The sequence below is a fragment of the Meles meles genome, chromosome 8, assembly GCF_922984935.1.
Source record: "Meles meles chromosome 8, mMelMel3.1 paternal haplotype, whole genome shotgun sequence".
Classification (NCBI taxonomy): Eukaryota; Metazoa; Chordata; class Mammalia; order Carnivora; family Mustelidae; genus Meles; species Meles meles.
In genome coordinates this window covers 47,739,318-47,767,224 of record NC_060073.1, presented here as the reverse complement: position 1 = coordinate 47,767,224, position 27,907 = coordinate 47,739,318, and the positions used below count along the sequence as shown (strand labels likewise).

Sequence of the window (27,907 nt, the reverse complement as noted above, 5' to 3'; positions counted from 1 at the left end):
TATAAATCATGTCATAATAAATCTTTGTAAAATGATCTTTATGGTTCTTACTCATTTCCTTAGTAAAAATCCCTGGAGGTATACTTATCAAGCCAAAGAAGAAGGCTAGGCTATCGATAAAGTACAAACTCTACTCCAGAAGGCTAGACCAACTATACTCCCTTAAGAGTGCATTCAGCAGCACTGAAGTTTTAAGTTGTTTTTCCCCATTATAGGATATATTTTAAGTGCAGTGAAGAAAACCCAGACACAGAAAAGAAAAACACCAAAAATAATTAAAATCATCCAGGAATGTTTACTCTTGAGTCCTTCTTTCCATACACATACATAATTAAACTTGTGTGTTGCACTGTATATGCTTTTATCATCTACTCTCCTCCCCTATTTAATGAGCATTTCTTCCTTACCAAAGTGTCTCAAAATTCATTTTAATAACATGGGCCATTAGTTAATCCACCTTGACTACTGATCACATAAACCATTTCTAAAACTTTAGCATTAAGTCACATTGTCCTAAGTTTTGTATATATATATCTTTGTACCATATAGTGGTTTTATATCAGGAATTATTATAGCAGGAAAAATTCCTTGAAAAATAACTACTAGGTCAAAGTTTATGATATTGAATGCTTAATTCAGCTTTTGGATTTGTAACTTCAGGAACAGTGTAAGAGAGTATCTGCATCCCCATACCTTTACCTATAATAGGTAACCTTTTATTGACCTTTGTCATTTGATCATTTAAAAATGGCTTATTTTATTTAGACCTTTTTGCTACTCAGTGAGAGGTAATTTAAAACATTCACAGTATTTTGTATATGTGCTGCCGAAGCGAGCACATCATTCACAGTATTTTGTTTTTTAACTGCTCAACCTATTGATATTTTTAAGATATCAGAACTGCTGTATCAGCAAATTTTAAAAAATACATTCAATTCTGATATGCCTGTAATGTAACCTATGAAATTACCAATTTGGGTAAAAATTTTCTGCAAAGCATTTTATGTATCTAGATTATTATTTAGATTATTTTGCCTATTTCTAGCTGAGACTCCCATCAAGCTTTCCCTTGTTTCTAAAATGTCTCCTGCATCCAAAATCACACTACGTATAAAATAAATATATCTCTTTTCCACCCTTCTAGGAGGAAAAAAAGTAACACTATCCTCCTCAACTTCTGATGCTTCAGTATGTGCTCTAGAGTCAATCTTCCACTTTCTCAAAGGTCCTTGCCATCAACAGCCCTTTCTCTGGTGTATTTTCTTATGATACTAGCTCTTCCTCTTTGGCATATAAATAAGAATTTTTTTTTTTTTAATTTTAAAACACATGCACCCCAGGTTTTTACCTTCCTTCTTTAAAAAAAAAAAAAAAAAAAAAAGATTTATTTATGTGACACCGAGAGAGGGAACACAAGCGGGGATAGTAGGAGAGGGAGAGTAAGAAGCAGGCCTGCACTGAGCAGGTAGCCTGACGCAGGGCTCAGTCCCAGGACCCTGGGATCATGACTGAGCCAAAGGCAGACACTTAACGCCTGAGCCACCCAGGCGCCCGTTTTACCTTCCTTCTTTCTCCTCCGTCAACATTTTTCTTAACCTCCCATTCGCTGTAGTCTGGCTTCTATTCCTATCATTCCACTAATATTGCCCTCTGTGATCTATTCATTGCCAATCTTAGAATTTTCATGCTTAGATTACTTAACCTATCTAAGACGTGACCCTACTCAGCACTCAAAAAACATTTCTTGAAGCTCTCTTTCTGCAATACCTAACATGGTTTTTGTCTCTAGTTCTCCAGTGCATTCTCCTCAGTCATTCTGTTCCAATTCCTCCTCCTGTCCTCTTTTCCAGAGTTCCATCTTGAGCTCTGATGACCTCTCCTCCACATGGGTAAGCCTCATCTACAGAAGTTACCCTCAACAATCGTCTATTACTTTATATTCCCAAATCTCTCTCTGTCTAGATCTCTTTACTAAACTACTCCTCCAGTCATAAATATGGATAATACATGCCTTCACACAGCCTCCCCTGAAGCATCTCAAACACAACAGGTACAGAGCTGAACTCATTACAAAATCAAGCTGAATGGCATAATGACTTGCAATGTGAATCAAGAGGCATAAATACAATATAAATCCATTGTTAAGCTGATAAAGTCAAGAGAAATTTTTAAAACAGAATAAAAACACAGGAGGAAAATATTAATTACAGCATTATTTAACATAACAAAAAAAAAAAACTTAAGAGGACTTTTCCTTCTGGGAAGATGGAGTACACAAACTTTCTCCATTCCTCCTGATAAGCAAAAGTAAAACTTGACATTATACACAAAAAAAAACAAACGGAAGAAGACTCAAAGTTAAAGAGGAGGCGGTGCTAATCCTTTGCAAATCAAGGAACAAAACTGTGGTGAGTCCCTTGTGGGTTTTTTTTTTCTTTAACCTTGAAAATGCCAGAAATTGACTTGAAAAAGCCTCCAACCTGGAAATGCCAACAGGAGCAAACAAAAAGAATCCCAACAAATGCATGTTTTTCCTGACCAAGGGACTATGAAAGGGGCAACCCAGAAAGATGGAAAACTTTTAGATAATAACCAGTCAAACACCACAACAAAAAAAAAACAAACAAACAAAAAAACCACTGTGTGGGGCACCTGGGCGGCTCAGTCCATTAATCGTCAGATTCTTGATTTTGGCTCAGGTCATTTTGGCTCACCACCCTAGATCAAACACCACATTGAGCCCCATGTCAGGCTCCATACATGGAGCCTGCTTATCTCTCCTCTCCCCCTCCCTGCCCTCCGCATATGCGTGCTCTTTCTCTTAAACAAACAAAAAAAAAGCCAATGGAGTCCCACTCACACTCCCACCTGCAAAATCCGTGTGGGGAATCCAGAACTATATTCTCAAGGCTATAAACACCCCAGTGGGATGGTGTCAGAGAAGGCCAAGCAGGGGGCCAGGGGTTTCACCCATGCAGCCAGTAATGAACTCTTGCTTAACAATGTCGTGAACTCTTCCCTAATAGTATCGAAGGAAGATTATGTGGGGAAGCCTGCACTTCCACCCCAGCCAGGAGTAATAAACAGTGTCCCCCAGCATCAGGTTTCAGTGGAGGTTCCGTGGAGAATGTAGACATCTATCTCTACCTGGCAGTAATGAGGCAGCACCTCTACCTTCCTTCTCCTGCCACAGCAGTATAAAAAAAGTCAGCTAGAATAAATGGTTTGAATACGATCCAAAGCCTCAGAACAAAGTATGCAAATGTTCAAGGTTTCAATTAGAAAATCCAAAACCAGGAAGATCTCAAACAGAAAGACAAAAATAATCAAAAGATACCAATATCACAATGAGAGATGTTAGAATCATCCAACAAAGACATTAAATTGATTAGAATATTCAAACATGTTTGAAATAAATGAAAAAAAAAGTCTCAGAAAAGAAATCAAAGTCTCAGCAAACAAACATGTTTTAAAGAACAAAATGGGAACTTAAGCTGGAAAATAGAATAACCAAAATAAAAAGTCCAAAGGATGGCCTAATAGCAAAATGGAAGGAAAGAAGAAATATTCAATGCAGTGAGAGATAAAACAGCAGAAACTACCCAATCTGAAAAACTGAGTGAAATAAACTGGAATACAAGAAAATGAATAGGACCTTAAGGCCCAGAGGGACTATAACAAAAGATTTAAAATTTACATTATCAGAATACCAAGAGAGAGCAACTGAGAAAATACTTGAAGAAATAGTAGCTGAAAACTTCCCAAATTTGGCAACACAAAAACCTGCAGTCAAGCAGCTAAGCAAATCCTAAAAAGGAAAAAACCCAAAGAAATCTACACCTAGATACAACATAATTAAACTTCTAAAAACTAAAAAGAAAGTCTTAAAAAGACAATGACGGGGGGCGGGGGAGCCAATGACATAAAAATATATTACATATAAGGAAAAAACAATTAGAATGACTACAGATTTCTCATCAGAAACCATAGAAACCAGATGTGATGCAATTTTGGGGTGCTAAGCAAAAAGAATTATCAACTCAGAATCCTATATCCAGGGGAAAAAAAAATAGCCTTCAGGAATAAAGATAAAACAAATACAGAGACTCTATTACCAGAAGGCTTACTCTAAAAGAATGGCCAAAGAGGTTCTCTAAACAGGAAGGAAACAATAAAAGAAGGAACCTTAGGAAGGAAGGAAGGATGGACACAGCAAAAATATGGACAAGTATGACAGACTTTCCTTCTCTTTAATTTTCTAAAGTATGCTTGGCGGTTGAAGCAAAATTATAATACTACTCAATGTGGTTCTATATGTACGTAGATAAAGCACCAAAAATAATTATAAGGTAGGGAGAGTAAAGACACATAAAGGGAAGAAAGGTTTTAATACTTCGCTCAAACTGGTAAAATGACAACAGCGATTCACTATGATAGTAGATGGAGATAGTAATAGTACTTGTGGGCTTTTAGGTTTTTTGTGGGTGTTCTAAGTACAGCAGGCTAAAATCCCACAAGTACTATTATCATCTCCATTATACTGATGAGGAAATTAAAGCTCAAAGTTGAGAAAGTAATACACAGTAGCTAAGTAGTGAATATGAGATTCAATTTCATAATTATCTGGCTCTAAGTCCTGACACTTTTTCACTACATTAAAAAAGGGTTCCAGGGATTAAATCTTCATTCAAGAACATGAATGGAGGGAAAAAAAATTTTTTGTACTAACCTCTAACTGAAATACAACATTTCCTTCAATCAACCACCATAGCAGTACCTGTGGCTGTCACCAACAGAAATCACAGGTATCTCATATAACAGATAAATCAGAATAGCATTTACACTCAACATGAGTTTAAAAGGAAGACTTTCGTTTTTAGTATTTCAATAACTGGATTTAAATGTAATCACTTTCCTTTATAAACCTACACACTTTATATATTTTAAAAACTGTATTCTGAGGAGTCCATACATTTTACCAGACTGCCAAAAAGAGTCCTTTGTACAAAAAAGTTTAAGGAAACCCTGCATGTAGAAAATTTTCCAAATTTTACTTCAAAAGTCCTAATGGACCACAGCTTCCACTTGCCACTGGAATGGAAGAATGGCTCTGTTTTTGAGGAGACGCCAGAGAAAGAAAACCTATAAAATTAAACTATGCCAAAAGAAAAACACTTTCTCAGGGGTGCCTGAGTGGCTTAGTCATTAAGCATCTGCCTTTGTCTCAGGTCATGATCCCAGGGTTCTGGGATTGAGCCCCACACTGGGTTCTCTGCTGCTCCCCCTGCTTGTGCTCCCTCTCTCTCTCTCAAATATATAAATACATAAAATCTTTAAAAAAAGAAAAGAAAAGAAAGAAAGAAAAGAAAAAGAAAAAACACTGTCAAGTTCTCAAAAATCAATACCATTCAAGAGTCTAGTCCTTAGATGACACTCAGAATCTACCAAAAATAAAAACAAAAACAACAACAACAACAACAAAACACCATGAAACCCCCAACATACACCATGAATTCATTTGTAGGTAATCTCCAAAAAAAGAAAAGGATAACTCAAACCTCTAAACTCAGAAAAAAGAACATTAATTCCACCTTCCCCAGCCTCCCACCTCTTATCCACCCCATCCCACCCACTTCCTCTTAAGCACACATTATAATCTATAAATTTAAAGGTGCCGTTAAATGATGTTTTCAATCAATTTCCTTATGAGAATTAGCAACATCTCAGAATACATACTTTCACATTGGAAAACACAGTGTCTTTTCTCATTCCCATTTTACCTCTCCAAAAAGCACAAGTACCCAAATAAAGGCAAAGCTTTTTAGATGAATAACCACCAAGAGCATTTTTTCTAATCCCATGATCATCCAAACTTAGAAATAAAATTCCTTTCATTCACAAGGCCACCAAAAGGGTAAAACATTTTTTAAAATAAATAATCCTACCCCCCCTAAAATTATCAACTCCTGAAGAAACATGTTCTCAGACCAAAAGTTATCCATTTTATGAATGAGCCAAAAACGTCATCAGTATAGCACAGAATACAGGTCTAGTATATATATACTCTAGATCATCTTTTAATCCTAAATCACACCTACCTAAAACCACATTATGTGAGCCATCATTCTGTGTATCTACAAATAGTATTAAGAATTTCTGACGGGAAAAGTTAAAGTATCACTTCTTCATACAAGAAATGTAAGGCAAAATTAATCACCAGTTCCTGTAACCAATATGCAATGAGAGGCAGTGCTTTGGAAAATGTTCAAAAATGGTGTAGAATACTTTTAGAAGCAAATCACAACACATTTATACAAACACATCCACACAAAACAGTTTTGTTCACAAATTCAAATATGAACATTTTATTGTAATAAGAACTGTACTCAACTTTTATTTGCTGTTTGAATGGCCAGGGGGAAAAAAAATGGTTTCCCACCCTGAAGGAAAACCCCTAAAGAACACACTGTGTCTTGTCAACCAAGTCATGATAACTTGAACATCAAATGAAAAGCTAAGTTTCCATTTGACTACATATTTAAGTCAATTCAGAGTACATTATTGTCCTTCATTAACTATAAAATAACTCAGAAAATGTTTTATGAAGAAAAAAATATTAAGAATATGAATACCTACCTCCCAAGTTAGGAAATAAAATATTAGCAACAATTCTAGAACTTTATCTGTCCCTTGACAATCATATTCCCCCCTCCTCCCCGCCCCTACCCCAAGAGATAATCAATACAGAACCTAAATCTGTGGTTTGTCATTCTCATGCATTTCAACAGTGATATATCCATAAAGGAAATAAACACCGTGACCTTCCGAAGCTACGTTCATAGCGAGGATGCACTACAAATCTCCGTCCCCACACCAGCTTTCAACAGGATCTTCATCAAGTTTTAGTAGAAACCCATCAAGTCATCAAGTGTGCGTCTGATGAAACCTCATTTACTCTTTCCCTCTCCCTCCTCCCTAAATTCAGTGCCCCCCCTCATTCATACTGGTAACAGTCAGGCAAGAGAATTTCATCTATGAAATGAGAATGTATCACTTCTTTCAGTTCCCCTCTAATAGGTGTTGGGATTCTTGCTCCAATTCATAGTCTGTAGTAAGAAGACTGGTGTGTTTTAGGAGTTGGGAAAACCAATCTCAGCTTCACTGCTTACTTGGTTAGAGAACCTTGGGTAAACTGCTCCCTCCCAAACCTCCATCTCCTCTTCTATAGGATGGAAATAACAATGACCATGATCACCACCTTGCCATCATAAAGGGTCGTTGCTGGTATTAAAAGAAAACCATGGGGGTGCCTGGGTGGCTCGGAGGGTTAAGGCCTCTGCCTTCGGCTCAGGTCATGATCCCAGAGACCTGGGATCGAGTCCCACATCGGGCTCTCTGCTAAGCAGGGAGCCTGCTTCCTGCCCTCTCTCCTCCTGCCTCTCTGCCTGCTTGTGATCTCTGTCAAATAAATAAATAAAATCTTTTAAAAAAAGGAAAGAAAACCATTTACACAAAAAGTCTCTGAAAACGAAAGTATTACACAAATGCAAAACATCATAAAACATAAATATTACTAGGCACTATAAACACTCTTGAGAATGATTTTAAAAAGTTAAAATGTGGCCAAGTAATTCTTTATAATTCATTAAATGCTTTTACTACAGAACTTAAGTATTAACAATGCTGAAATAACACAACTCCCTCAGTCTATTTATAATAGAAATTTATATTTATAATGAAATTAACCTCTACAACTAAATAATTTGTTCTAAATTCCACAATGAATCAAGATTCTCACTTCCTTAGAAATTATGATATAATAATTAGAAACTCTATAAAACCCTCCCAAAAAATTACACATAAATCATGTTTTTAAATGTAATGAACAGTATTAGTCCAAACAGGTTTTTTCTTATTTTTTAAGCAATTTAGAAAACTCCATAGAATGACAGGATTTATTTATTAACTATTGTGGGAATGAGTTCCCTACCCCATGAAAAAAGAGTATCACATTCTTGTCTTCCAGCTTGGGAAGAGCCATTATCAATGCAGGTATGAAGAATATCATGAAAGTAAGGGCTTACCCATCAAAGTAAGGGCAGTTCTATTATAACCAAAGCAATGAGACATTTATATACTGTATAGAAAGACGTATGGGGACACCTTGGGTGGCTCAATCAGTTAAGTGTCTGTTTTCCGCTCAGGTCATGATCCCAGGTTACTGGGATCAAGTCCCCATCAGGCCCCTTGCTCAGCGGGGAGCCCGCTTCTCCTTCTGCCTGCCACTCCCCCTGCTTATGCACCCGTTCTGTCTCCCGGCTGACAAATAAATAAATAAAATCTAAAAAAAAAAAAAAAAAAGTATGAAGACAACTTCTTAAAAATCTTAGGGAACAAGATAAAACCACCTAAATAAATTTTTTTAAAAACTTATAAAGTCATGTGTCAAAGGCCTGTAGAATCTCAAAGGACCCTAGATATAATCTAATCTATTTCAGAATCTCCACTTCACAGATGAAGAAACCAAGGCCAACAAAATATAATATAGATCCTTTCACTGAATAAATAAAATGTAGTTTAACTGGGGGCTTCTGCCCCTAAAGCAAATGTGATTATAAATCAAGCATTTTTAAAGGGGATTAAAAAAACATTCTTGTCACAAAATATAAAATGGAGACAGCAAGTATAAGAAGAAAGACGAAGAAGAAAGTTAGGAAATGATGAAGGAAGAAAGGACAAGAGGTGAACAATGACAAAGAGACACAACCTCAAAAAGGCTCAAAAATAACTAGTTATTAACCTGGCCTTGCTATCTCTACCAATAAGATATATATTAATCACAACGGGAACAGCCATCACTTTTCAGTGATTAACTAAGCAATCAGATTCCACACTAGTATTGGGCAAAACAGACAACACATGCCCCCCAATATGAGGTACCAGAGGAAGACTTTTCCTTTATATCTCTGCCAAAGCTACACAATTTGATTCTAATGATAAGAAAATATCAGACAACCCAAATTGTGGAATATTTTACAAATAACTTTAAGACTAAAAAAACATGAAAAGTAAGTGTAATGCGCAATCCTGGATTGGATCCTAGACCAAAAAAAAATTTTTCTTTTGTTGGAAGGATATTACTGGAAGAACTAAGCTTAAATAATATATGTTAGATAATAGTACTACAAGTTCCTGATTTTGGTAACTGTACTAAGGCTGTAAGGCTGTAAAAACTCTTTTTTGTTCTTCAGGAAAAACACTAAAGGGACATTACTTCCACAACTTACTCTCAGAAGTAAAATATACAGGATACTACGGGAGGGGCACCTACTCCACTCTGGATATTCCCTAGGGAAAGGCTTGCTGGAGATGAACCCTGAATCACATCTAGAAAGATGACTAAGAATGAGTCAGATAAAAGGGCATACTTGGTAAAGGACAGAGGTTCCGAAGATGTGGCACTTCACACAGATTGTGACTAAGTGTGATGAGACTGTGTTTCTCCAGACATAATATGCTGTGTAAGAGCAGAAATTTCAAATAAGTATGCACAGGTGCCTGGGGGTTGCCAGGTCTGGAGAGAGCAGCAGTCAAGGCAGCACGCACAGAAGTGATGGGACATGGATCACAAGGAGGCAGGGGAGCAGAAAGGGCAGCAAGGCGATACTTTAAACCAAATTTTACTCCCTATTCAATCCCAGCTCTTCTAATTTCAATTAAATGGAGAGTGCTTCAGGAACCTAACCTTTTTTTAAAAATGGGGGGGCGGAAACCTCAAAGACTTATTAAGGTAAATAATCAAATAAAAGTATTTTATTTGGACAAGGTAGTATAGTGTAGCCCTTAGGACCCATAGGTGCTTTGCACTCAAAAATATAGCTTCAAGTCACATCTTTGCCATATTGTGGGATCCTGAGCAACATATTTAACTTCTGAGCCTCAGTTTCCATAGCTATTGAAAAAAAGAAACAATAAGCTATAAACATTAAATGAGGCAATGTTGGTAAAGTTTACAGCATGACATCTAACACACAGAATATATTCAGTATACATCAGACATTATCGATACAAAATATTCTGCATAGGTCCCTGTTCCTTATTAAAAACAAAACAAAACTTGAAACCATATTATAATTTGGTTATAGTATAAGACAGTAAAATGAATTGAATCAAGTCCAACCACTTTATCAAAAACACAAACTAGGGGCACCTGGCTGGCTCAGTCGGAAGAGCATGCAACTGTTGTTCTCAGGGTTTTAAGTTTGAACCCCATGTTGATGTAGAGATTAGGTAAAAATAAAATTGTTAAAAAAAAAAAAAACCACAAACTAAATTCTACCTATGTAAGTACAAGTTTTATAAACCATATTATGGTTTTTCACCTTACAATTCTGCTGAAACTTATTAATATAAACTCAAGGTTAAAATAAGAAATGAGAGCAATTTCATTATTTAAATACCCACTATGTATTTGAGGACATTATTTAAGTTTGGTGCTTTTTTCAATGTTAACTACTTGTAAAAATATTTCACAACTGCAACTTTAACAAAAAATTATAAATATGACAAGGCTTAAATCTATTATTCATAATCCATTTTAGCACCATTCTAAATAAACAGCTATGGATAGGCATAAAAGTGAGCAAGTCCTTAAAGTAATTAGTAGGATCCATTTTAAGCAATAAAGTATAGAATATTACAAGGGGTTCCATTAAAAAAAAAAAAAAGGAATGTGGGGTATTTTGTGACAGGCCAGTGAGACAGCTGGAACAAAGCTGTTGGAGTGACAGCTGTGCACCATGTACTGTTCATCTTAAACCACAAACTAAAGTAACCCATGTCAGACAACTTCATTTGACTAATCAGCTCAGCCAATGGCTCCTTCCTGAAACTGCTACACAAAAATCTAAGTAAATACATAATTTGCAACTAAGGAACGAGAAAAAATATACAAAACATCAGTGTGTTTAAATGTAAAATTAAAACTCAGACTCACAATCTAACATTATAACAAAATTTTCCATACTATTTTAACACCTGCTAAAATTATGATCTCAGAACCTATCAGACTTTACAATGGTTAAGAAAATAATCCCAAGACCCAACATTTGATGAAATCTGTATTACTGATATGTAATCTCACCAATTTCTACTCCATTCTTAAGTTTCAACCAAATGATGTGTTTGACCATATAACACTGCAGCAATTATAAAAACTGTTAAGATTAAGTTATTTGATAATTAAAAGCAGCTAATTCAAAACAAGTATGGCAAGGAAATTCTATGCCAGTATATTCACGTAGTATATTCTATGCCAATAAATTCACGCAGTACTCGATTAAGCTACTATAACCATTCATTTAAGCATCTGTAAGTCATTATATTATCACAGACCTAGTCCATTGTTCTATATTTCATCTCTATTTTTTCATTCCAAAAACCCAGGAACCCTTCTCTAAACTTAAACTCATTCTTTTCGCAGTGAGTAAGATACACACCTGTATATGCTTGCACACATGCATACACACACATAAAGACAATTTCCCTACATTACTGACACACCTTAATTTCAGAGACAAAAGGGACAAAAATTACAAATTTTCTGGTTATGTATCGTTTCTGCAAGATTTCTAAAATGTTGTAGCTATCATAAAACTTCTTTTGCAGTTTGACTCAACTACTTGCTTACTATTCTTTTCCTTTTAGCTAACAAATTGCTGACTGTTGTAATCTCAACCACATGTCATCATTTAATCAAAAACAAGGCATTAAAAGAAAACCCACCAGGAAATAAGACAAAAGTAATAAATCTTAAGACCTTACCCTCAGGCTGTTTTACATTTCCTGAGTCAGAATTTCCGCAAAGAAATTAAAATAGGACTATCTTCTCCAAAGACTATTTTCAATAAAACTGAATGCTATGGATCAACTACTAAAATGTCTAAAACTCAAGATTCAATTAAAATGTACACAGACTATATATAATCTTTTAATTACACAGAAACTCTGAAATCCAAAATGAAAAATAGTTCGGTACTTTGTCCTCTTCAGTAATTAGCAACTATGTAACCATAATAGATACAACTCATCTTTCTTAAAACCCCTTTTTTCCCCCAACTATTTACTATATCTTGTTTAAGACCTAATACTAACAATAAATATTAATTAATATTTTGCTATATGATTATTTCTATGTAAAAAGTATTCCTGGTCTATGACTTTCAAAATATAAAATATAAAATGTACAAAACAAATACAACTAAGTGGCAAACATTCAGGCAAAATATTCCAAATCTATATAATATTCTACTGGGGTGTGTGCTCAGTCATTATGCATCTGCTTTCGGCTCAGGTCATGATCTCTGGGCCCTGGGATTGAGCCCTGAGTCAGGCTCCCTGGTCAGCAGGGACTCTGCTTCTCCCTCTGCTTCTCTCCAAGCTTGTGTGTGCTCTCACGCTCGTGCGCTCTCTCTCTCTCTCTCGCTCACTCGCTTAGTCTCTCTCTCAAAAAAAATAAAATCTTTAGGGGCGCCTGGGTGGCTCAGTGGATTAAGCCGCTGCCTTTGGCTCAGGTCATGATCTCAGGGTCCTGGGATCGAGCCCCGCATCGGGCTCTCTGCTCTGCAGGGAGCCTGCTTCCTCCTCTCTCTCTGCCTGCCTCTCTGCCTACTTGTGATCTCTCTCTCTGTCAAATAAATAAATAAAATCTTTTAATAAAAAAAAAATAAATAAATAAAATAAAATCTTTAAATTAAAAATAAATAAATAAATAAAATCCCCTACCAAAACCATAGTCATATAGTGGCTAAACCAAGATCTAAATAAATCTTGACTCACAAAAAGGATTCTCTGCACTACCTCAAGCTGTCTTTTCTCAAATAAGCAGCATGAATTTTTGCAGGTCTAGGAAATCCTTTTAAAAAACAAAAACATGGCAGCTGTGGTGTTTAATTTCATAGACCGCATACGACTATGACAAAAACAACCAAAAGGAGTAAGTTTCACAGAAATAACCTTTAGTTTTAAAATAATCTCTACATTTATACTCTCAATGCAGGGGAAATAAAAGAATAAAAACAAATTTAATTAAGCCTACATAAAAAGTTTTAAGAAAATATAAAAAGTATAAAAACAAATTTATCTAGATTATTTCATAAATACATAATCAAATTATACAATAAATGTAAATGGGCTGAATTCCCTACTAAAAGACAAAGACTCTCAAATCTGACTTTTAAAGATCACATTAAGTACTGTTCTCAAAAGCTTACCAGAAAACGATCAAAAAACAAATGTAAAATATAAATGAAATAAATGCATACAAACAGAAAAGCAGAAATGGCAACATAATTTCACAGAATCAAAATCAAGGTTAAACTCCACACAAGATACTACTGAATTTTAATATTTAAAAATATTAAATTCAATATTTCTAATATTTAATTTTTTAAAAGATTTTATTTATTTGACAGACAGAGATCACAAGTAGGCAGAGAGACAGGCAGAGAGAGAGAGAGGGAAGCAGGCTCCCTGTTGGGCAGGGAGCCTGATGCAGGCTGGATCCCAGGACCCTGGGATCATGACCTGAGTCCAAAGCATGAGGCTTTAACCCACTGAGTCACCCAGGCGCCCCTTAATATTTAATTTTAAAAGAAAGATTCAGTAATAACATTTTATATACAAATGACATAGCATCAAAATAAAGCAAGGTAAGAAATATGAGAAAAAAATAAAATGCAGTCTTTATGGGATATTATATTATAATAAATGTATTTCAAAGTTTCACAGATTAGATAAGAAAAAAGGGAAGAGAGAGAAGATTTGAATAATATAATAAATTCCATTTTAATAGATTTGAATAAAACTTTACAAGCTACAAATGAATACTGTTCTCTCATGTTCTTGGAATATTTACAAAAATTAATGGTATGTTTGGCCATTAAAAATCCTTAATATTCCAAAACAGAATTTACAGGTCATATTCTTTGACCACAGTCCAAAAAAGCTAGAAATCCACAAAAGGATCTACTCAACCCTTCGTCAAATATTTACTTTAAAAATTAAGGAGATATCCAAACTGAAATTAAAAGTATCTAAAAATGAAAAGTGTAAGATTTCATATCAAAGGAAAGCATGCAAAATCAGTCCTGTACTGCCTTTCCACAAGTCATTAAGGATACTGCAAATATTTTGGAAAATCTCTCACTAAAATTCTTTACAATTACTATCAAAAATATACATTATAACATATAAATTATCTAAAGCACTATTGTGAAAAACAGATGGCAATCAATCTCATTTTTTTTTAAAAAGCACAATACTGAGAGTTGCTGGGGGGGGATGGGGTAGCTGAGTGCTGGACATTAAGGAGGGCACATGACATAATGAGCACTGGGTATTATATAAGACTGAGAAATCACTGACCTCTATCTCTAAAACTAATAATACATTATATATTAATTGAATTTAAATTTTAAAAATAAGAGAAAAATTTTTTAATTTAAAAAGCAAAAACAAAAAGTTTAGGTATGAAATCATAAAAAGACATCTATAAACAATACAATACAAAATAAGCATATTTCAGACTAGACACACACACACAAGCACACGCTAACGTTAAAGAAAGGATTCTTTTTCTTCTAAGCCATTTCAATTTCTATACCTACAGCAAGAAAAACCTCTGCCTTGATCTTCATTTTACAGTACGCACACACACACTCAGACTCTCCCCAGCCTCTTCAGTGGCTCAAAGCAGAAAGCTTAGCCTTGAAGGGTAAATAAATTTGAAAACTATCCCTTTTAACCATCTCTAATTCTCCAAAATTATACCTCTCAGGAAAACCCCAAAATTAACTGCATGCCTTAGTGGGCTTAACAGAATTTCACATCAGTTGAAATCCTGCTGATACTCCAAAAATTATCACTCCCTGATATCAACCTGCCTGCCTTTCAGCATCAAAAAAGATTGGGAATCAAAGTCTCCCAAGGCAATTCTGAAAAACAGCCAGTTTTTCACCACCAACACCAGAACAGCTACATTTTTAAAAGCATATTCTACCACACAAGGACAAACTCTTCCCCTGGAAAAAGTTGTTTCCTTAAACAGTAACAAACTTTAGAAAATAGTTTTGTGGCCTTAAGGGAAAAAAAAAAAAGAGAGAGAGAGAATATTACCATTGGTTAATATCAGACTGAGATATCAAGGGCATTAAATTGGTTTGAGACAGTAATTACATTTCACATCCAGAAAATTTCATCAGTGATACAGAAGGCAAATTTAACAAATTCTCCTAGATGGAGACTATCTTATTCTTTTTGCTGATTAGCTTAACACAATATGGTATGATTTCAGAGAATCAATGCAAAAATAGTATTTCATAAGATGACTGAGAAAATGAATAAAAATGGCAAAGAAAACCTTCCCAGACCTGAGAGTGTTTCATCATTTTCCAGGGAAAACTAGTGAACAGAGAAAAAGTTCTTCTCATAATAATCATAATCATTTCGAATGATGAACGAAGGTTACAAGTATGCAAGTAAAAAATAAGTTATTCCTGCAGAATGGAAACTTGAGGTCAGTCAGCCAAATAAAGGTAAAGAAATGGAAAACAAAGATATGCCTCTATTATTTTAATACAAAATGTTGGGGCCCAATAATTTTACATCCAGCCAAATCATCACTTATCATGCAAAAGTAAATATCTTAGGTATTGTTTCAGTAAAAAGCACTCGAAAGTATTCTCTAAATCCCAATTCAAAACAAAAACTAACTGTTGATGGGGCACCTGAATGGCTCAGTGGGTTAAAGCCTCTGCCTTTGGCTCAGGTCATGATCTCAGGGTTCTGGGATCCAGCCCCCCATCTGGCTCTCTGCTCAGTAGGAGCCTGCTTCCCCCTCTCTCCCTGCCTGCCTCTCTGCCTACTTGTGATCTCTCTCTGTCAAAAAAATAAAGTCTTGAAAAAAAAAAACTGTTGATAAAGTCTATTATAAACACTGAAAACAGAATGATACAAAAGGCAAATAAAAGCAATAACCCTTCATAAGAAAGGGATTAATACCATTATTATTTACTATTATAATAGCAAATTAGAATGCAAAAAAAAAATCTTTTAAAAACACTGCAACACACACTATTGGTATCTTTAAATAATAAGGACACGAAATTTGGGAAAGGGATGGGTGCAAACAATGCTAAATTCCTCATTTCCCATAACTGGGAATAAAACACTATCATTCTGTTTTTTTTAATTAAATGTTTAAGATTATGAATAATTTTTTAAAGATTTTTATTTGTCAGACAGAGCGCACAAGGAAGGGGATCAGCAGGCAAAGGGAAAAGCAGGTTCCCTGCTGAGCAAGGAGCCCAATGCAGAACTCCATCCCAGGACCCTGAGATCATGACCCGAACCAAAGGCAGACACTTAACCAACTGAGCCACCCAGGTGTCCCAAGATTATGAATGATTTTAAGGTAAATCTGAGTAATAAAAAAGAGAGCGAGCGAGTAAGAGAACTACCATTTAAATCTACCACAGAGCACAGGGGGAAAAATTCTATGAATACAAGATTACTGCAAAGAGAGGTCATTATGCTAAAGATCATGGCCAAAATCAGTAGTCACCCAACATAAATTTGTCAACCTTTCTCTCAAAAGATACCTGGCTAGAAAATTAGGCAGAAACTTTCTCCTTAAACAGAAACAAAGTTGGTCCCCTTTTTGTCTCAACTTGGTTTCTTTGGGTTTAATTTCATTCAGCACCTAGCTATACTGATAATGAAAACCAGATTTTGTTAACATAACTGAATAAACAAACTGCTTAATATCATTACCTAAAGCAACATCAGAAGCGTTGGTTTCAATCACTTGGTCAAGGTGATGTAAGCCAGGTTTCCCCACTGTGGTTACTATTTTCTCTTGATACTAATATCTCATGGACAGGTACTTTAAAACTATATTAATATCCAGCTACTCTAAAATCTACTAGCTCTAACATCTATTTATGATTCTGACTCAAATCAATTGTTATGATGGCCAAATAGTGATTTCCTAATTCACCATCACCTTTGAGCTTATTAGATTTCTTAAGGAAGAACTTCCTTTCCTCCTTCATTTTTTTATTTATCCCTAAGGATTCACAGACTCCTACTTTATGGACAGTAACCAATTACTATAATTATTTTGTTATACTGTCCCCGAATTAGCCAATGGGGGTCTTCTGGGTTGGCTGTCTCTTTAACATGTCACCACCATTTTGTTTTTTGAGCACTTCCCTACTTTCTGACTCTACATGATACTCCGAGCTCATATTCTATTTTTCCCTGGCCTAGCTCTGGAATCAGTCATTTCTCTAAGGTTCCTGTTAGTAAAGAATGGTATTGAGAAACCAAGATGTGGCACTAAGTATTTTCACTGCTAATGGGGAGTCACTGTTTCTTTTTTTTAGATTTTATTTATTTGACAGAGAGATCACAAGAAAGCAGAGAGACAGGCAGAGAGAGGAGAAGCAGACTCCCCACCGAGCAGGGAGTCCAATGCGGTGCTCGAGATCATGACACCAGCTGAAGGCAGAGGCTTAACCCACTGAGCCACCCAGGTGCCCCAGTCACTGTTTCTAGGCACTCTTAGCAGAGAGAGCTGGAAAAAAGATGCACAGATGATAATGTATGTGTATTCATATGCATCTAGTTCTGCATCTATAATTTTTAAACCATGAATTTATGCCAGTATCTTCAATTCCAAACAAGCATCAGAGTTGATGCTAACCTTTCCACAGTGAGAACAAACAGTGAGAAAGTTGGCTCCCATTTTCGAAAATGTATTTACTTGTTTGCTTAATCTTAGTATAGAAAATCATTTCAGGGCACCTGGGTAGCTCAGTGGTTTAAGCCTCTGCCTTCGGCTCAGGTCATGATCTCAGGGTTCTGGGATCCAGCCCTGCATCAGGCTCTCTGCTCAGCAGGGAGCCTGCTTCCCCGCCACCACCCCCACCCCCCCACCCCGCCCCTGCCTCTCTGCCTACTTGTGATCTTTCTCTCTGTCAAATAAATAAATAAAATCTTAAAAAAAAAAATAGTTTCAGAACTGAAAACCCATACCTCTGCGACACACACACACACAGCCTATTAACTAGAGTTCAATGTTTGTTTTAAGTACTGTCTGCCTTTATCCTGAGGACATAGTCCAAACACCAAGTTCAAAAGTTAGGGTTTTTTTCCCCCTTTGGTGTGGTTATGTTACTCATCTGAAATTAGGTTCAGTTCATTTAGTTGTTTGTATTCCACCTTAGGGTGGCCTTTTTCTTCATCACTTGATTGTACTGGTGTCTGCTGTTCATGGACTGAGTATGTGAAACATTAAACATGGTTCCAAAAGTCACAAAGTATCCTCAGAAAGGTCACCAACCCCATTCTCTCTACCCCTTCCCTCTCATTCCTACCCACTCCCTATGGCTAACCAATCTCATTAATCTCTGCTTTATCCACTCAGTGCTGAAAATACCTACTTTCTTATTTCCCCTTCTTTCTTACACTGCACATTATACTGTAGATACTTTTGCACTTTTTTTCACTGAACAATTTATCCTGGAAAGCACTTCCTATCAGTTCATAGAGAACTTTCTTATTTTTTTAATAGGTACATAATGCTCCACTGGGTAAATGTACCACATTTTATTCAATTCCTCTCCTAGTCTGTAAATTGTTTATTTTTAAAATTTCAAACAACGCTGTAAGCTCATACATGTGTATTTTCATACTCGTGGAAGTGTATTTTCAGGGTAAATTCCTAGATCTGGGATTACTAAATCAAAAGGTAAACACATATACAGTCAAATCTACATCTCTTATATGTCTCCTGATACAGTGCACTAAGAACAACTCATTATTTCTGTGTTATTCCTGCCCCCCAAAAATGCATAAGTCAAATTTTACGCTCTTCAAAAATGTCAATGTCCTAAAACACAAAGACTAAAAAACTGTTCCAAATTAAAGACATGGAAACAGAATGCTGTGCATAATCAGAGATTTTCTTATGCTATAAAGGGCATTATTGGGACAAGAGGCAAAATCTGAAAAAGCTCTGCATGTTAGCTTAGTAATATATAAATATTAATATCTGATTTTGGTTATACACTATGTTTATGTAAGCAAATGACCTTGTATTTAGGAAATATACATGGAGAGACTTAAAAATAAGGGGTCATTGTCTTCAATTTACACTCAAATGATTTTTTTAAAAAACAGCATAGATTGGGAAGATATAAAACAAATGTGGTAAAATGTTAGCATCTGGAAAATCTGAGTAAAGTTTTGTTTTTTTTTTAAGCAACATTGGATGTTACTTTGATTTTTATATCCATACTTCAACTACTGAACATGTACTTACTTGTATACAAAGCTCTTTCTCCTAAAAAAAAAAAAAAATCATCATATGAGGCGATGAGATAAGTTGGCGGGCAATATTAAACTACTAATATATACAAACAACAATTTCTGTGACTGTAATATTTTTAATTAAACTATAATTTAATGCTATGTAGCCAATGAACAATCACATTGCTTTTATAAAACACTAAAAACAAAATATAATTTATAAGGTGACAAGGAACTCGTTCTATGTCTCCAGTAGCCTAATTTTAGACAACTTATATTTCTTTCTTTCAGAGCCACATATAAAATAAGTGAGTATATAAATCTTTGTCTTTTTCATAAAAGCCTGAGAGCTGTTTCTCTTTACAAAGTAAAAATAAATCTAAGGTCTACCAAGGACATTATTTTAAACTAAGTTTCAATCCCAAACACAGACTCAGCAACTCTGCCCAAAGTAATTCAAGATCAAGGCCTTGCCAGAAGATTCACTATTAACTCCACAATGTCTACTGACAGTGTGAAAGTGTTTTATTCACTACAGCTTTTCAGTAAGGAGGGCATACAGAACTAATACTCTAAAGACACTTCTATCTTTCCTCTGAAGGAAGGAGGAAGGAAGGAAGGGAGGGAAAGAAAAGAAGGAAGAAATCTTTGTACAGCATCAGAAAATCTGTTTCAATTTTATGATCAATTACTTTGAAAATGGAACCTTCAGGGGCTCCTAGGTGGCTCAGTCGGTTAAGTGCCCAATTCCTAATTTTGGCTTAGGGCATGATCTCAAGGTTGTGAGATCAAGCCCTGTGATGGGCTCTAGGCTCAGGAAGGGTCTGCTTGAGATTCTCTCTCTCTCCCTCAATTAGACCTTCCCCTGCCAAAAAAAAAAAAGTAAAAATTAAAAGAAACTTTTAAAAATCTCCTTTCACGGCACCAGTGTGGCTCAGTTGATTGAGTTCTGCCTTCACCTCAGGTCATGATCCTGAGGTCCTGGGAGGGAGCCCGATTCGGGGCTCCCTTGCTCAGTGGGGAGCCTGCTTCTCCCTCTTCCTCTGCCACTGTCCCTGCTTGTGCTCTCTATCAAATAAATAAACAAAATCTTTGGGGGAAAAAAAAGTCTCTCTTTCCACCCAGTCTCCCGTTTTAAAGTTACCAGTTTAATTCCTAACTAAATTAACAACTACTTTCACTTCAAAGTTTGCAAAGACCCACATTTCAGCCTCACAAGTGAATTAAAAATCTCATCCTAGTAGGCAGCTGCCTGTCATCATCACTTTGCCTTCTAATGGTATTATATCATTAAAACAGGATTCTTGACCTATTCAACAGAAATGTCCCCACTACACCGCTGCAACTTTCCCCATCCCATTAAAGAGAGACGCACACATGTTAGAACGAATAAGGAGTTTTAAGAGACCTCAGGTTAGAATTTCTCTGCTGCCCCTCTAACAAAAGTGGCCATCCTCTTCCTTGTGTGCCTACCACTTCTACGCAGGAGCTATCAGCAGATCCACCTCTGGTGTTACTAAAATAATCTCCCATAAATACCACCATCAGGAGAGGTGCCTTATTTTTCAACACTAAGAATGATTTGTAAATTACTCTGAAAATGTAAAGCAACAGATACACACAAAAAGATAAGCCTATGGTTTCAGATTCACAGACAGGAGTTATTTTAAGTGACTTATAACTGCAGAAAGTGTCTTCAAGATGCTGCAGTAGAGCACCAATTCCAGAACCTAAACTCATGCCCTTCACGCGTGGATCAGTTAACTATAACATAATACATGAGTCCTGAAATCTCTTCTAGGATCTCTGTCCCAGGAAAAGTCAATGAAAAAGCATTCAGCGAAAGACAAACTCTGAGTAAAAAGCAAGGTCTGAGTCAGGTCCAGACTAACAGGTTGTGAGACTGACTAAAACTCAACACGTGAGCAATCAACTACCCCCTACACACCTCAAAATCTGACACACTGCTCAATAAAGTCGGGATGCTAAACAAAGCCTAGAAGCTGGGAAATTCCTCTAATTCTGTAAAACACGTGTGTTCTCTTCTGAGAGTTAGCAGGTAAAGCATTAACCCAAAACCCCAATAATTACTCCAAATTTCCCAAAAATCAACTTGCAACTGATAAAAAGAAGTTTCCCCAACTCAAAACGGGATCAACATTTATCACCTAAAGACCACACAATGTGAAGAGGGGAATCTGAGGTTGGGATGGGGGGTAGGGAGTGCTAAAGCCTTAAGAGACCAGATTATGTGTCAAGCAAAAATGAAGAAATTACAAATTTTGTTTTGGAAGAACAAGATAATAATACCAGCAAATAAAACCAGGTAACAATTATTATTAACTTACTCTGTAGATGGTACTGTGCTGAATGATTTGCCATGTTATTGTATTTATTCCAAACCGTAAAGATACTATTATTAGTCTCCCTTTTCAGAGGAGACTCAGAGAACCCAACAAACTTGACTAAAGACACATAGCTAGTTAACTAAATAAGAACCTAGAATTTCAAAAGCACAGAGATTTGTCCACCCAAACTCAACATTTTATGGAGAAAAATAAAACTAAAGCCTTGAAAAGACTGAGAGATTAAGAGATTCCCCAGCATCAGGTGAGTAGAGAGACCTAGAATCCAGATATGCAAAACACTCTCCATTTCACCTGGTACAATGTTAAGATCATTTCCTAACTACAATTTACTCATCATTTAGGTATTCTATTTACCAACCAAACTTAAATATTTTTCAAAAAACTATGAACAATAGAAACATTAACTCCACATATTTTACATTTTTATACAGACACTTTATGATTTGCTAAATTCGTTTTTAAAGAGGAAAAGGCACCTCAATTAAGCAATTATTGCCTTAATTTCCTATTTTGCAGCTCTTCATATGCATAGCTCCCAGTACATCTAAGGGTAAAGAAAGTCAAGACTAAAGACAAAGTCGTTTTTAAATTCTCCACTCCCCAATTTACTATATTTTTTCTGCTCAAGATTATATAAGAGAAAAATATATACTGAACACTAAAAAGTCTCATTCCGAAAGACTTAAAAAGTAAATAAAACCAATTTGTGTCATCCTGATCTCCTACAACAATAACTGACTTCCACTTGTTAAGATTATTATCCTCCTGCCATCTCCTCTCCAATTCACTGCTAGACAATCACAGCAGAATGAATTTTAATTTCCCAAGAGTCAGACAATAAATAGTGGTTCTATTAAGTGTAGATGATAAATAGTCACTTTAGCTCCATAGTATAAGATTAATATAACAACAATAATGTCTGTAGACTTTTAATACAGTAGGCATTGTTTTAAGCCCTTGACATAGATCAACTCATTTAATTTTCACCACAAGAGTATGTGGTACTGTGTATGTCCCCAGATTACAGATGGGGAAAATTGAGATACTGAGAGATTAACTAATTTATCTAAGATTATACATGCAGCAAGTGGCAGAGTTGAGACTCCATCCAGGTGGACTGGCTTCTACCTGTGCAAAAGTCCCCTCAGAGTCAAAGCCTACTACTGCTCCCTTTTACTAGCTCCAGCTCATCTGCCTCTCCCACTCCCCTCCTTGCCTGCCTTCTCTCTCTCCCAACTAGCATTTAACTTCCCCCATACTCACATACTCTCTCCCTACCACCAAGCCTATACAGTACTGTTATCAATTCTTCCCAAACTGACTTTTCCCCAATTCTGAATTCCCTTTCCATTTAAATGTGATACAGAATTATATATATAGACACTTACACTAATAGCCATCATTAACTGAGCACACACTATGTGACACACAACAGTGCTAAGGACATTCCCATAATTCAAAAGATAATAAACAATGTGTGATCCCATCCCTTTTGCTGATGATTAAATGGGGACTCAGGGAAGCTGAATATTCTGGCAGTGTTCTCACAACCAATAAATGACAGAGCAAGATAAACACTTACGTTGACTCAAAGCTCACTTTTTCTCCATGTATACATATGCGTGTGTTTCTCATCCATACACGGCTCATTTACTTCTTTCATACCATCTAGGGCAGTACTATTCATAAAGGAGGTGTTTCTTTAACAAATGAATTCTAGAGAATCATTTTTTAAAACAGCAATTACTGTTATCTTAACAGTTTCTAAAACTATTTCCCAAAAACAAAAGGTTCCAACACCTTAATTAAATACCTTACAGATTTAAATACATTCAGACAGTCCCTCCCCCACAAAGGACCTAAGTATGTGTAGTTTAACCTTTCAGGTGACACTTCACTAATACTGGAACCCAGGATTCTTTTCTCACTCCTCACCACCACTGCCAGCCACCCAAGTACAGTCCCCAAAGGAAGGTTAAGCTATAAACTGTTTTGTTTTGCCATCAGGTAAAATCTCTCTTGGCCCTAGCGAAATAGCAACAAGACAATATCCCTGATTCTGCAGCCTGCTAAACTTAAACCAATCTCACCTCTTACTCGGTGTGATTTTTTTTTTTTTAAACCCACTTAATGAGCATACTGTAAATGCTCATTACATAAACATCTCTTCCTGGACACAAAGGTTTTAGCAGTAGTTTTTAACCCCTTGAAATATTTTAACAGCAATTATTGCTCATTTAGTCAACGTGAAAGGTAACAATCACATTTATGTTAACAGTACTCTGTATTTTAATGTCACTCTAAACGTTAAGTGAAACGAAACAAGCCATTCAGGTATCCCAGCTGATAACAGATGGATGAAACGGAAACCAGAAATCAATTCTTCACCGAGGCATCTTAACAGTATTCTTGATATAGTAAGAATATCTTTGTTACTGTTATAAAGGGGTACCTTCGTTCTCTCCCAGCATATACCACACCTTTTAGGTTGACAAAAGCAGAGAGACATCTGGGTTTCTCATTTTCAAAATCCCCGAAAAGATCACTCGAACCTCTTAAAGAGCAAATCCTAAGAATGAAGGATTCCACCGCCCTCTTCTTTACCACAAGCTCTGACTTTCGCGTCCAGCAACCAGAGAAAGCTGGGAGTGGAGGAGTGGGTAGTTGTAACAGATACGGAAGGCACGCCCGGGTCGGTCATCTCCTAGCCTGGCCCATCCCAAACTTCACCTTGGCAAAGCGAGAAGCAGGAAGGCACCAGGAATTCCTAGGAAATGGTCTCACCCCTATCGGAGAACATTCTTAACTTCCTCGAAGCCACCATTTCCCTCGGGCATTATCACACACTCCCACCCGGACACATTACCTAAGAGATTACTTAAAAGAAAAGCACAAACACACACAAAGAGAAACACACAGCTCGAAGCGGGCAGCTCCGGGCTCAGCGTGCGCGGAGAAACCCGCAGACCACGCGGAGCCACGGCCAAGTTGCCACCGCGATCGCACCGACGGTGTAGGAGGCGGCCGCGGCGGCTGAAAGCCCAGCGCGAGGGGCTGCAGCCCCGCACCCGACGCTCCGAGACCCAGCCGCGGGGCAGGAAGCCCGGCGCGGCGGCGCAGCCTCCCGGGAGGCTCGGCCCCGACCGGAGCGATAAGGTGGATCTGCGCTTCCCACCCTGCCAGCTCCGCCCTCCCGGACACATTCCTGAGAAGACCGACTCCCAGGACGCCGAACAGGGCGCCGGGCAGGCAGGAGCGCGGCGCCACGGCCTCAGGGCAGGAGAGCAGAGCCCGGCCCGCACCACCGCCCCCCCCCACTCGCCCCCAGCCCGCGCGGCGCCTCTGGGGCGGGGTCGCGGCAGCCGCCCCGCCACAGGTAGCGCGAGCCCCCGCCCGCCGCCGCCCCGGCGCCCCCGGCAGGCCCGCTCCAGGCACCTGGATGAACTGGATGGTGAGCGCCGACTTGCCCACGCCGCCTCCGCCGACCACCACAAGCCGGTACTTCTCCTGGCCGGAGCCGTCCCGCCAGCCGGCCGCGGCCATGGGGACGCCGCCAAGCCCGCCCGGCCACGCCGAGCCGCCGCCCGCCCTAGGCCCGGCTCCGGAGACGTGTGCGGCCGGCGGGCTGCGGGCGAGCGGCGGGCGGGGGTCCCGGGCGCCGGGAGCTGCCGGGAGGGCCGCTCCGGGCGGCAACGCGGCGCCCGGGCTGGCCGGGTCCCGCCCGAGGCGCGGAGGAGCGGGAGGACCGCAGGGGCCAGGGGCGGCAGCGGCCGGGGGGCGCGCGCTCCTCCACACGTCTCCGCAGCGCGTACCGAACGCTGCCTCCAGCGCCGCTACAAATGGCCGTCTGGGGGCCGGGCTGCGAGGCTGATGTGCTGCATATGCATGAGGGGGCGGGGCGGGGCGGGGCCGCGCTGGCCTGGGCTGAGGCTCCGGCGCTGACCTCTGGCGGCTCAGACCCCCGCGGACCCGCCCCTGGGGTCCCTCGACAGTGAGAGTGAGTTGAGGGAGCGCGTGACTGACTGTGAGGATGTAAGGTGTGGGAGTGAGATTCAGGCGCTGACAGAGGGAGACTCAGACCCCCGCGACCGGACCCCTCCGATCCCTTGACAGTGAGTGAGTGAGTGAGTGAGTGTGTGTGTGTGTGTGTGTTCGCGCGTGTACGCGCGCGCGTGCGCGTGTAGGAGGAGTGGGTGTCAAGTGGAAGCGGGAGGAAGACAGTAGACGGAGTGTGACCATAACTGTGCAATGTCAGGGATTCCGTGGATGAAAAAATACAGTATGTGAAGGCGTTGTGAAAATAGAGCTATTGTCATCTTAACTCAGTTTTTGTAGGAGAGTAAATATCCTGTTTTAAGAATACAGATAGTGACCGTGATTGTGTGAAAATAGTGTGTGACAGTGATTGAGGATCAGAACTGTGTCACAGTAGTTTTGTGTGTGATGGATTGCAGCGGGGAGGGTAGGGGAGGAACGTGACAGTGACTGAGTGAGCATGGGGAATGTCACAGTGATTGAGGGTGCATGGACGAGAGTAAATGGGACAGGTTTCATATGTGTCAGGAGAGCATCCTAGTGGCTGCATTATGTGTGAGAAATATGTGGTCATTGTCTAGAGGAGTGTAAGTGAGAGGTTAGTTTGTAATTATGGTCACAGTACATACCAGTCACTTATCCAGTGCTAGAGATCCTCTCCTGAACAAAGCCTCATCCCTGCCCTCAGAGAACTTGCAGTCCAGTGGGGGAGACAGCCAGGACAACGACAAAATTATCAGGCATAATGATAAACACTGTAACTATTAAGCATCATGCAGCACGTGTGCCCATAGCAGAAGCATTCCCCAGAGAGTTGAGTGGTCAAGGAAGGCTTCCTAAAAGATCTGAAGAATAAATAATACAGACAGGTGAATAATTAGAAGAAAGGTATTCCAGAGAAAGGAAAGTGCGTGTGCAAAAGTCAGAGCTTAGAAGATAAGAATTATGTCACGTGATTTGGAATGTATTAGGGAAGTTTGCATGCCAGTGATTGTGAGCCAAAAGGGATAAAAGGGCATCTGTGTGGTGTAATTGGTTAAGCCTCCAACTCTTGGTTTCTGCTCAGGCCCTGATCTCAGGGTCATGGGATCGAGCCCCACCTTGGGCTCCCTGCTTAGTGGGGAGTCAGCTTGCCATTCTCTATTCTCTTTGCTCCAACCCTCCCACTAGTTCTCTCTCTCTCAAATAAAGAAATCTTTTTTTTAAGTGATTATGTGTATTTGTGTATGGCAGTTTAACCAAATGTAGCAGGAATCACAGCTCTATGTAGAGGTAGTATCAGGTAGTAGATAAGGCCATAGACTCTGGGGCCAAACTATCTGGATTCAAATTCTAGCTCTTCCACTAATGTTGGGAACTGAAACTCTGTACCCCAAGTTTTGTCTTTCCTAAGGACAGTAAGGCTATTTACCGTAAAGGTTGTCTTGTTGCTGTTGTTGTTGTTGTTTTTCAACAAAAATCAAATGAGTTAATACCTATAAGGCACATATAAGACACAGTGCCTGGCATGCAGTAAGCTTCTATGGCAGTTTTGGAACATGAGGGCAAGTTCTTGGACACTACCTAGTGACTTCCTTGGAACCGATAGAATACAGCAGAAAAGATGCTATATAACTTCCAAGGCTAGGTGGGAAGAGGCCATGCAGCTTCCACCTGTTCTCTTAGGATTCTCACTCGGCGAGTAACAAAGTAGAAAGTTTGGCTACCCCAAGACTCCCATGCTAACAAGGCCACATGTAAGCACACAAGTCAAAGGTCCCGCTGAGCTCCAGTAGACCTCCAGCATCAACGGCCAGCCTCGGGAGACATCTTGGATACCCAACACTGCCGAACCTTCCCCTGAAGGCAGTCGCTCCTGGCCTCTGAGAGACCTGCATGAGAGACCCCAGAACACCCTTTCCTGATCCACAAAATTATGAGCAAAATAAAGTAGTAAATTGTTTGTCCTTCTCTCACTTTTTCATTTGGAAATTACTTCCATGTGTAAAGTATAAAGTACACCCTTACACCACCTTTACCCAAATTCCACTACTGTGAACATTTTATCCCCCTATTTCTCTCTTTCATATATATAATTTATATATATTTCATATATAAATATATAAATTTATGATTATATATCTGATTATTTA

At 38.4% G+C, this 27,907-nt stretch overlaps 1 protein-coding gene across 2 annotated transcripts in view; it reads right to left on the bottom strand.

Moving 5' to 3' along the window:
* Window positions 1-25,575, bottom strand: part of RRAS2 (RAS related 2) — a 72,315-nt gene extending 46,740 nt beyond the window's left edge. The window contains exons 1-2 of one of the 2 annotated variants that reach the window (XM_046017413.1): window positions 25,176-25,575; window positions 19,385-19,405 (exon numbers count right to left, since the gene is read on the bottom strand). In XM_046017413.1, coding sequence (XP_045873369.1) covers window positions 19,385-19,405; window positions 25,176-25,283 — 129 coding nt within the window. In that variant the 5' untranslated portion in view covers window positions 25,284-25,575. The remainder of the gene's footprint in view (window positions 1-19,384; window positions 19,406-25,175) is intronic. The other variant, XM_046017414.1, reaches the window with a different exon arrangement.
* Window positions 25,576-27,907: the final 2,332 nt, after the last annotated feature.